At 39.3% G+C, this 12,161-nt stretch overlaps 1 protein-coding gene across 1 annotated transcript; it reads right to left on the bottom strand.

Moving 5' to 3' along the window:
* Positions 1–11,563, bottom strand: zp3d.2 (zona pellucida glycoprotein 3d tandem duplicate 2). The gene is made up of 10 exons (XM_061675473.1): positions 11,384–11,563; positions 8,470–8,811; positions 4,210–4,325; positions 4,024–4,127; positions 3,700–3,874; positions 3,510–3,615; positions 3,354–3,439; positions 1,715–1,788; positions 1,284–1,601; positions 1–227 (listed from the first exon to the last, which is right to left on the bottom strand). The coding sequence occupies exons 1-10, from the start codon at positions 11,561–11,563 to the stop codon at positions 1–3; spliced, it is 1,728 nt and encodes a 575-aa protein (XP_061531457.1).
* Between the last annotated feature and the right edge of the window lie 598 nt (positions 11,564–12,161).

The raw sequence follows: 12,161 nt of genomic DNA on the forward strand, positions 1-12,161 counted from the left end.
TTATTCGTCAAACTCAAAGATATCTTCAAAAGTTCGGCGATGTTCTTTGACCTCCTCCACCACAGCAGAACCCTTCTTCACCATTTTCTTCTCCCATTCCCAGTCCACCACCTTACCCATTATTTCAGGCTTCGTTGTCTCTGTGGTGGTCTTCCGTGTTGGCGGCAGCACTGTGGAGGTGGAGGGCATCTTCAGCTTGGATTTTTTGACAGTTTGCACTTCAGGCTCTGGAAAAAGAACAGGAACATCACAATATTTATTGTCTAAACCAAGGGTGTCCAAAGTCTGTCCAGCCAGCTGCATGTTTTAGTGGCTCGCCACATATTCTAATAATACGATTTACACGTCCCACATCAAAAGGTTGTGAAAATAAGTAAAAATGTTCAAAGATAGAACATCGTTTTCTTAAATAAAAAATAAAAATGCAACAGTTCAACGTTGCAAATACCACACCTTTAATTTTGATGGAAAAATTGTCACAATTTTTACATTTAAATTTGTAAATACATTTTCCATGTTATATATCACACTTGTTTAAAAAAAGTCCCCAAAAAATGTTTAAATGGCAAATGTATCTTAATGTTAAAAGATATACCCTTTAATTTTAAATTGTTAATAAGCTACAAGGTTTCATGAAAAATGTTCATGTGATTTTATTTAAAATTGTAAATACCTTTAAATGTTGCAAGATATTTTTTTATCGCTTAAAATTGTAAAATGTTTAATGAAGAACTGTGGCACAGTTTTTAAATTTCAAACTTTTTAGGCAGATAAACCTTTTAAATTATTATTATTTTTTAGTTTAATAAAAAAATATAATTATTACATTTAAAATTGGAAATACAAGATATCACACTATTTGAAAATATTTTTAAGTTGAATGTTTCAAGCTACCACACTTTTATAATTAACGTAACCTTTTCACTTTGTCACAGATAATTTATATTTAGACAGCTGTTTTGTCTATAAACACGTGCTTAACATATGTTAACCTGCAGCATATTAACTTGGTTTTAGCATGTTTCATGACCACAAAGTGTGAAATGATCCCAAACTTTGAAAATTTTCTGTCTTTTATAGACTCTTTCCTCCTGGCTCGCAGCTATCGCGCCATCTTATTTCTATACAAAGTTGTGCATACGACTAGTAAAATCAGTCCGTGTGGGAAAAGATCAGTGCTTTGAGGTAGAGATTTTGCTTAAACCTTTTTTTTTTTTTTTTTTTTTTTTAATAATGGAATTATTTTAGTTATTCATTGAATCGTTGCAGGCCTAGTTTGATACCTTCAAAGGCTAGATGAGCTTCCAGGACGTCCTCCATCACAACAGCATTGCCTTTCACCTGCTGCTCCTCTTCCTCTTCCACCCACTCCACTCCTCTGCCTCCAAACGGCCACTTCGACTCAGTGGTATCATCTGTGTCTACAACTGGATCAGGCCACGGTGTGGTCGTGCTTTGAATGGCCTCAGTGGTGGTCTTCACTGCTGATGCAGCTGCTGTTGTTGTTTTGGCAGAGGAGAACAATCTCTTCCTCTTGTGGTTTTTGAAGAATTGCCCCCTGGGCTGCACTTTCCACCCTCTGCTGCTGCTTATTTCACTCACTGAAAAATGAGAAGAAATGTATCAATGATATTGTGTAATTGTTTTAACGATGAAGGGGAAACACGACACATCTTAAAAGTAAATAATAAATAGGTGTAGTGATATTTCTCACATGGAGCAGTAGCAGAGCCACAGTTGGAGTCGCAGCAGGCGCACACCCAGTCCCAGCCATGCAGCTCCACCCATCTAAAGGAGGAAAAAAAGACGAGAGATGTTTGATTTTAAAACCAACTATGTTTTAAAATGTATCCCTATTGATTTCTGATCATTCTACAATTTTTATCATAAAATTATGAATCAAATTTTACTCACAATTTTGTGAATTAAATCTTTCATTAATTCATTCATTTTCCGTACCGCTAAACCTCAGTAGGGTCGCGGGCCTTCTGGAACCTATCCCAGCTATCTTTGGGCGAGAGGCAGGGTACACCCTGAACTGGTCGCCAGCCAATCGCAGGGCACATATAAAGAAACAACCATTCGCACTCACATTCACACCTATGGGCAATTTAGAGTCTTCAATTAACCTACCATGCATGTTTTTGGGATGTGAGCGGAAACCGGAGTACCCGAAGCCACACAGGCAAGCGGGAGAGAACATGAAAACTCCACACAGGTGAGGCCAGATTTGAACCCGGGTCATCAGAACTGTGTGGCGGATGTGCTAACCACCATGCCGCTGAATTAAATCTTTGAAAAAAAAAATGTAAAAAAAATATATATATATATATTTTTTTTTTTTTTAAAACATAATTTCTGACTTCTCTCGTTAAATGTGGATTCCCCCCCCCCCTCCCCCATAGGGATGGAGTCCAGTCATAAATAGTGAAAAGTCGCTGACTCCCACTCAAAAAGGTTTGTAATTGCCTCTAGATTCCACAAGGGAGCAAGCACTTTTTTTATTAGGCAAGGCTGTGGCCTGAATATATTTAGCTCCCCTCCTCAGTTAAATACCAAGATGCCACCAGATGGTGCCAAACCAATATTTTTATATTAGAAATGGCTTTGGCCTGAGTATAAAAATACTTTGTTTTTCACCAAATAACAGAGGTTAGGTTCCAGCAAAAAAAAAAAAAAAAAACTGCCAAAACACGCACATAAAATTTGTTTTTGCACTTAAATGATGACTTTTTTCAGAAAGCAATATTTTTCCTCAAAGAAATCATAAAATTCAATATTGCAATATTTTCGGTCACACTGTGACTACATTTTCTACCTTGTAAAAAAGTTTTTTTTTAACACGTACAAATTGAATTAGAGACCTTTGCTAGTAATATTAAAACTTTATTCCCATATCAATTTGTAAAATATAGCCCCAATTATTAATTTCATATCATATCAATTATTAATATTAAAATGTATTTATTTTATTTTTTTTTAAGTATTTTATTCCTCAGATTACAACTGTATCCTTATGCTAAAAAATTCTCATATTCAAAATGGCTCAGACTTTTTTCCCACACCTGTTTTCTGTTCAATTAACTAATTTTCCTGTCTTTGTAAAAATAACTTTTCTCCACACTTATGAATTGAATGAATTGACCTTGTACAACTTTGTCATAAAACTAAGACTATCTTGTAAATTACCTTTTATTGCTATTTTTTTTCCTTGAAGCTGTTTTGTAATTTTCAAAATCTTCACATTTTTTCTATTACGATTTGCTTTTCTCCACCCCGCCCCCAACCCCCCCAATATGTCTCAAGTGATCCTAGTAAATTGCTTAAAAAAAAAAAAAAAAAAAAACACTGACCTTCCCATGTTTGTGTCATAGTTGCAGGACTTTGCCGTGGGAGTGGGAACATCACTTTCGACCGACATGGTGCAGTGCATGTAGAGCTGCAGTGAATGAAAGTCAGTGTTGGTTAAGTAGTTGCCTTCCTGGCAGAGGTAACCAAATGTTACTCACTTGGGCCGGCATTCCTTGGAACAAGAAAGCATCCACAGAAAATCGGACAATGTTGTTCATGTAGGGGATGAATCTAGAGCGACTGTACTTGCTTTCAATCATGCACCTTCATCATTGGCGAAAGATGTGTTAAAAAGTACACATCCATTTCTGCTTTGCAAAATCAGTATATTTCTTTTTTTCCTTTTACCCAAAGTCTTTCACGACCAGAAATTGAGGCGTGGAGGTGCGTGACTTATTAGGTGTGGCGTAACACAAGTGGACGTACAGCCTCATGTCTTGGGGAATGGACGGACCCTCAGCCTCGAAAAACATGGGCTCGCCGAGTACGTACTGATCCAATGGGGCAAGCCTTTGCCACTGAGCTGTTGATTACAACACAAGGAAATTCACCTTTAGAGGAATCCCATCTCTAGTTCACACAGCAACCTTGTACCCTCACCCAACCCCCCATGTTTATGTACTTTTCAAAGTCATTTAAAATGGTAAAATACATTATTTCCTCAGAATTTACCGTTCCTTGGCGTCAGAATGAAATTGGCTCTGTTCCTCATTGGTTTGAAGATGTGGCGCATGCGCATCTTCGGAAGATATCCGATTTTGTAGGAATATTGATACCTACAAAGACCAAAGAGAGTCACACTTTTTAATAACACCGCGCATATTGTCACTGGATCTAGACGCGTCTTGTGGCAGTCACCTGGTGTAATTGCAGGCAACGGCCAACGCAAAGGGCACAGATCTCCTTATGGGGCCTTGAACCATCCCCGGGTCATACTGCAGTGTGTTTGAATAGGTCATCTGACCATTAATCATCTGTAAAGAAATAGGTTAGCAATTAGGAACAAGAGACATGCTAAATATACACACCAACATTGTATCAAAGAAGGTAAAGTACTTACGGACCCCGGGAGACAACATGAATGTGTTTTGTATTTTATGTCGTACCTCACGAAGCTTGTGTGCGAGCGCGTTATATGAAGCACCGAAGCGTTAACAGTCAGAGGACAAAGATGTCATGGGGTCAGTGAATATTAATTTGCATGTTTTGATGTTATGTAATACAAGCACGTTATTTCTAGTTGTCAACCACAGTTCAGCTAAAGATGAGGTTTTTGCGTAAGGCTTGGGTTAGATTACACAGAGTTCAACGTAAAATATGAATAAATCTTAACTTTAGCTCCAGTGGGCATAAAACGAGTACTGATCGTTAAAAAGAGCAGGAGAGAGGGAGAGAAATCAGTAAAGGGTATTGCAATTTACTAAGTTGCGCTCCCAAATTACATAAAGCTTACGTACACGACATGAAAAAATAAAACAAATGCCTGTCATAAGGCTGCATATTTTCCTCTAGCTGCAAGACCAGGAAAGACGTTAGATCTCTATGTGGTGCCATGCAAAATACAACCATAATACTTAAAGGTCCAATGCCATTCAAATCTTTCCTTTTTTGACTATTTCATGCATAACATAGGTCAAAATTAGTCTGTGACAAGGTTCAAGTTTGACATCCAAGCAGTTTTCCGATTGAATGCAAAAGACAATAAACAACATAAGGCTTGCAAAATGGGTGGATTTGAAATTGCCGTCATTGTGATGCAGTTTTATCAATTAATATATAAGTAGCTGCCAACTTCTTGGTTGGTACCCACCCACTCAATTCTGCTGAACGGAAGTGCATTTCCGGATTTTAAGAGAGCGAGAGTTAGCTGCCGCCAAGCCATACAAATACAATCTATAAAGTATACATACGTTGTGTTTTACAGCAACACTTTCCATATTTTCACGACCATAAGGCACACCGTATTAAAAGGCGCAGTCTCAGTTACGGGGTCTATTTCTGTATTTAACACATACATAAGGCGCACCGTATTATTGGGCGCAGGTATGGTAAAACATACGTTAGCTCAAAACATACGGTAGCATGCACGCATGCTAAAACAATGTTTTTAAAAAGGCAGCGGGAGCAAAACTGAGTTCGGTTGTACTTTATTGAAGTATTTAACGATGTACTCACGTTATTTTTTTATCAATCCTCATCCACAAATCCATCAAAGTCCTCATCTTCTGTATGTAAAATGGACAGCTGGACAAGTTCTCAATCAAACACGCCAGGTGCCCTCTCGTCATTGTCGGAGTCAGTCTCATTGCCGTGCGGCTCCTCAGAAATTATGCCGGCTTTTACAAAAACTCGAACAACAGTCCAAGCAAACACGTTAGCCCAAGCATCCACAACCCAGTCACAAATTGTGGCGTAACTCTCCCAGCGCTGCCTCCTAGTCTTAGTAAAGCTGTGTTCGCCATCTGTCATCCATCACTCCCACGCCACTCACAACTTCACTTTGAACGCCGTGTTTACACGGATGTCCAGCGGTTCGTCAGGCCTCCCGGAATGATGCAAGCTCCGAGTTATTGCACTCAGTCGAATGGTGACTGTCGAGACGCTTCTCTCCCTGTTCTTTGCTCATTAATCCATTGGTCTTCCAACTCGGGCCACCTCGCCTTGTTTCCGCGGAAACTCAGCTTCGCCTTCTTGACTTGGCGAAGCTCGTTTTCCTGCTTCCTCCACTTGCGAACCATGGATTAGTTGATCCTGAATTCTTTCGCGGCTGCTCGATTCCCATGTTCCTCTGTGTAACTGATAGCCTGCAGTTTAAACTGTGCTTCGTAAGCGTGTCTCTTCGTTGGTGCCGTTTTCGGCTGCGGTCAAGCCAGCCTCCACTCGTAAAGTAGCAGTCAAGCCAGCCGCCCCTAATTTTGTTCATACTAGGCATTACGGTAATAGGTCGCCAACTCGTGGTGAAAGCCACTTTCAAAATAAAAGCTTTCCAATAATACGGACGTCAGTGCTCTTCGGTTAAGGAATGCAACCAGCAAAGTTAATTTGAATCTTGAGATACATTAAAAAATGTAGTTTATTTGATATCTTAGAAAAAAATAAATGGTAAATGGACTCCACTTATATAGCACTTTATCTACATCATCACAGTGCCCAAAGCGCTTTACAAAGCCTCACATTCGCACACACATTCATAAACCAATGGGCGACTGCTGCCATGCGAGGCGCTGCCAAGCCCACTGGGAGCAAATTAGGGTTCAGTGTCTTGCCCAAGGACACTGACACGTGGACAGTCGTTGCAGGGATTCGAACCTGTTCTACCTACTGAGCCAAAGTCACCCCAACATAATCCCATTGGTATCCCAAGACAAGTCCAGATCTGTGTGACAGACCACCAAGGACTCCACTAAAAGAGGTTTGATGAAGATCTGATATTGTATTTCAAAATAAAAGTCTCTAAAACTAATAAACTACATTTTTTAATGCATCTCAAGATTCTAATTGACCTTGCTGGTTGCATTCCTTAACCGAAGAGCATTGACGTCCGTATTATTGGAAATCTTTTATTTTGAAGGTGGCTTTCACCGCGAGTTGGGGACTTATTACCGTAATGCCTAGTATTAACAAAATTAGGGGCGGTTGGCTTGATTGCTACTTTACGAGTGGAGGCTGGCTTGACCGCAGTCGTTTTCGGGAGTCCTTAGCCAAACCGATGTTTTACACAATGCACATATATATATATATATATATATATATATATATATATATATGCTATATACCTACTGGGGGCGTGCCTTTAGTGGTCTCCTTCACGCACACCGTTCCCCCTTTAACGGCCGCAGGCTGTCCTCAGCCACGTCCGCTTTTCCTCTGTATAAGCAGCGTGTCGGCAGGAAATGCTCCCAGTCAGTCAAGCGAAGCGCTCATCACACAACAACATTTATAGATTTTGGAAGTCGGTGCACACATGAGGTGCGCTGCATTATAAGGCGCCCCGTCCATTTTGGAGAAAATTTAAGACTTTTAAGTGCGCCTTATGGTCGTGAAAATACGGTAATTATATTTATAGTTTTAATCTAACTGCATGAAATACCAACGCTTGCATATATTATCGCCAACGATAAACATCACACGCAGGTTCAACTCAAGTGAAGCGGAACGGATGACGAGCCTAACCTCAAAATATCCCCCTCTCTTTTTATTTGATATTGTATCGCCAAGAACCAATCAGAGCAAAGCAAAGCTGTTTTCCATATGTAATTAAGACAAAAAGCAATCCAATCAGAGCAAAGATTACTTGCATATCAAATATTAATAAGAAATCCAGCCATCTCAACTGCCAGGCTTAAAAGACCAACTAGAATATCTTTAAAAATGGGCATCCTGGGCATTTCCAACCCAAATTATTTTGCAAACCTGATAATAGGTAAATGGAAAAAAAATAAATCAGAGACCTTGAACACATCCTTAAATTTAAACAATGAAAAACTAGAAATTATGTATGCTTGTAAAGGTAGAATGCTTGATACAGCTCTTGTACAGCACCACATACACAAGACTTATATAAAGAAAAATATGGACGAATACAAAAAAAGTAAATGAACAGTTTTTTTGTCATTAAAAATTGTGATTTCAAGTAGTCCAGTTGATAAAAATTAATAAAAGTTGTGTTTTAAGATTACTTTTGGAGCACAGGTGTATCTAATGATGTAGGCAAGTGAGTGTGTTGTGTCGCACGTACTGTAGATGTTCCATAATTAATCCAGGAATTAATTCAGGAAAATATTAGTCAAAAATCACAAATATCAAACTTAGTCTCGAGACCGACTATTACGATACATACAGTACATATTGTGTGAGCTATAAAGGCCACATCGAACGAAAAGCAAAGAAAGAAAAAAAGTGAACCTTCCATAAGATTTGTGTCTTCCCCTGCCTTTTGTGAGATAGTTAGCTAATTGGGAGTGGTGCTAGTCGTTAGCAATTTGCTCCAGGTTGAAACATGTTGTACAATTACATTTGCCCATTTATGCACCATGTGATCAACTGTGGTCAAAATAAATGAATATACAATGATACATGGGGTCCCATACGTCACAAATAAAAGGTTTACTAGCTTACCTGGCGTTTGGTTCCACACTGGTCGAGACCATTTAGAAAATAAACGTAATTCTTCGACAACTTTTTTGCTCGACATGTTCCCAGTTTGAGCTGATAATTGATTTCACCATCGCCCAGAATACTCTTGGACACCCGGACGAGCATTTTGTCCATTTTGCACGCCGTTCTCACGGAGTCATCATCCGACGGGCCCGGTGGCCTCCAGCCAGGCCGCGCCGGGAGCAGGCGCTCTCGGACGGGCCCGGGGAGAGGCTCCAGGCCGCTGCCCCTGGCCGGGGACAAGTGGCGCTTCTCCAGCGGTGGCAGCTTGGAGTGGACGACCACGGGTAGTTTGAGGTAAGCCTGCGGCAAAGTCGCGCTTTCTCTTGGGAAAATGTTCGCCGTGCTACGGTTTGCCAGGGTTAAAGCCCTCGGGAATGGGGGAAAGGCACTCTGTAATGGCGGCTTCTCTCCTTGGTAGGAGGCAAACAGCAACCAAAAGGTAAGGAATGAGAAATAAACCATATCGAGGGCGCTGAGAATGTTGTAAATTAGTTTAACTCTTGAAATAAGGGACAGTTTTGCTGATGAGCAGCTTGCTGGCGGCCCTCAAATTACACTCAGGTAGAAGTTGAATAGCGCCATCCTTCTGCTCGTTTCTTGTACGACAGCTAAGCCTCCGTTCAAAATCGCAAACCTCAATATAATGGTCTTTTGTTCAATTTAAAACCAATTTGTCATTTTAATCTAACAAAATACAACCGGTTACATTATTATTTTGTTAATTCCACCGTTTCATTGTGTATAAGATGAACAGGCCAACAATTTCTTAGCAAAATGATGTTTCGATTATTTTGATTTCGTGTTTTATTTTCTTTAAATTAAATAAGTAAAAATAACATGTTCCATTATATAATAATATAACAATGATATTTACTCAACTAACTTGTTTGCGTGAATTACTCTTTTTCAGCCTCTTAACAAATGAAAGCATTGTTTTAATTGAAATTGTTGATAAAGAATAATAAAATATACATGCATATACAGTTTGACTTTCCTTTAAAGAATTGTTGTTGTTGTTTTTAGATTTTTATGCTTTCAGACAGCTAGCGAATCCTTAAAATAGCTGCAGTGTGCTCTTTCCTGCATAATGTGTATATTAATACATAAGAATGAAGGTTAAATACAAGGCAAAATATAATCCAATTAGAAAACGTGATAAAAGTGTATGTAAACATTTTGAGAACACCAACAGGCCAAAATTAGGACTGTGACAGTTTGTTCTAAAGACCGATGCGGCGATGCAGGTGTTGGTTTTTAAATACATTTTTTTTTTATTTTAAAAAGAATATTTCATGTATTTCTAATAATAACTATTATTATTGTTATTATTATTATTACTACTATTATTATTATATTTATGTAAATATAATAATAATTATTGTTATTTTATTATTATTATTTCATTATTTATGTTGTAAAAGCTGCAGTTTTTAAAGAAATCTTAGAGAAATAAAGTTGAATTTAGTATTCACAGTTTTTTATAAATCATTAGATTTAGTTCTAAAACATTTAATAAATGTTTTAACATAAACAGTACAACTACACTTTTTATATTAAAGCTAATAGGTGGAGGATGCTACGGAGCATCCGGTGCAGGACCACCAGGCTGGGGAACAACTTCTTTCTGGAAGCTGTTAAACTGTAGCACCAATATCAGCCCCCCTTTTCCCCCATACCTATTCATCCCTGCACTTTGAACCCTTTATTCATTTTTAGCACAAATTTGATCTTGTTTTCTTATTCTATTTATATTTTGCAAGTCTCAAGAGTTATTGGGCTAATCTGGGATGATGACCTTTATGATTTCATATCTCGGTGCTATGAAACATACACGTGATCAATATTGATAAAGATAATAATCAAGGGGTCGACGTACCTTCCTATCTGTGTTTGCATGCTGGCAATGCTGAGGCATCTTCATGACTGCAGTCCAACGGGGTGAAAGTTGAATGTGGCCCCTCAGGCCTGACTGGACCGAAAAAGACTCACCACAGGCTCCACCCACTCACTCTCCACTCATCTAATTGTGTGTCATACTATATTTGTCAACACACACTCTCCTGTTTGTTTTTTTTTTTTTTGTTTTTTTTTCATATAGAGGCAGAAAAGAACACGTGAAAAAAAATTTCGACTTGAAGTTATTTCCCAGCATGTTCCTTAATGTGGCAATAATGCTTTCATTTTTAGGAAGGCTCTAATCCAAATTATGATTTGTATGCTTTAGTCGTCTTCATGATTATTGTTGAACACTTTTGTTTTTTTTTGGGGGGAGGGGGGTGCATGTGCCAACAGGACCCTTCGCTAATCAAGGGCACGTGGACGTAACCCCCACCCTTGTGCAGACCCCCACCCACGCGACACGCGACCCTCGAGAGGTGAGAAAAGCTCGTGTTATATTAACATATGTGAGGGGGGCGCGGCATGGGGGGATTCGTCGTGTCAAGCATCCGGCAGAAAACAGCGTGAAGCTCAGACAAATGCATGACCAAACACCTCCTAAAGCAAGACCGCCGCAAACCAAAGCTGAGCTAAAACATGCGTCAAAGTTTCTACGTCAGTCATTTTAAACCAGCAAAATGATGTAATCATGTCATTTCAAGTACATTAGATAGTTACAGTTGTGTCTGTGGGTGCGTTTCATTGGCAAACACAACATTGTGCAAATGACGTTGTACAAAACAAATCAAGGAATGCCGTTTTTAATCGATACAACATGATAAAAACACGCCCACATTATTCTTATTATTATTCTTCTTATTATTATTATTATTTTCCTTCCTGTACCGTTTCTCCGTAATGAACTTTATTGAGCCCGACGCCCCGCGGAGTGACGCGTGCACGTCATTTCAATTCGAGTGCGAACGTGTCCCACTTGCACGACGAGAAGCGTCTGCTGGTCGCTCTCCCACAGTCGCACCTTTGGGGGTCTTCGGTGCCGTGGCGTCGCTCTCCCACGCTCGCGCTTCCACTTCAAAGGGTTTCGCACGCACTCGTGGACGTTTTGGAGCGCCAGCACGCGGCACGCATGCAGATGGCACGCGTGGGTGTTCATTGGTCCCGCGCGCATTTGTCTGTTAGTTATTATTCGTTGGTACAGTGTGGAAATGAACTTCAAATTATTTAGTTTCTATTACATTTACAGTATTTTGGACAAGTTTAGGTGGTCTTGCCATGTATAAAAGAGCAGAAATTCTATTTAATTTCCTATCATTCTCTCGTACATTTTCTGCGATTCTAGGCACGCAGATTATGTTCAATTTGAATTTGACATCAGTCACATCATCAAAAGAGTTTTCCCTCTGAGTCTCTATCTTGTAATTTCGCGGATTTGTTATTTATTGATTTTTTTTTTTTTCGTTTGCTTTTTTGTTTTTCAGCTTCCAATATTCTTAAGTAGGTTTTTGGCAAATTGCTCAGAACATGGAAAAAAATAAAAAAATAAAAATCTGAATTTAATGTGCCGTGTCAGCGTGTGTCCGATTTGAGGCCACTCCAGGCCGGGGAACATTTTGAGTTTGCCTGAATGGACACTTCGCTCTTCTGGAGCTTTCCTATCCTATCGAGGCCTACAGCAACTCTCATAAAATAAGCGGATTTATTGCACTAAACTGAGATAATTAGTGGCAGCTAAATTAATGTAGTAGAAAATA

This window comes from Phycodurus eques, chromosome 4, assembly GCF_024500275.1.
Source record: "Phycodurus eques isolate BA_2022a chromosome 4, UOR_Pequ_1.1, whole genome shotgun sequence".
Classification (NCBI taxonomy): domain Eukaryota; kingdom Metazoa; phylum Chordata; class Actinopteri; order Syngnathiformes; family Syngnathidae; genus Phycodurus; species Phycodurus eques.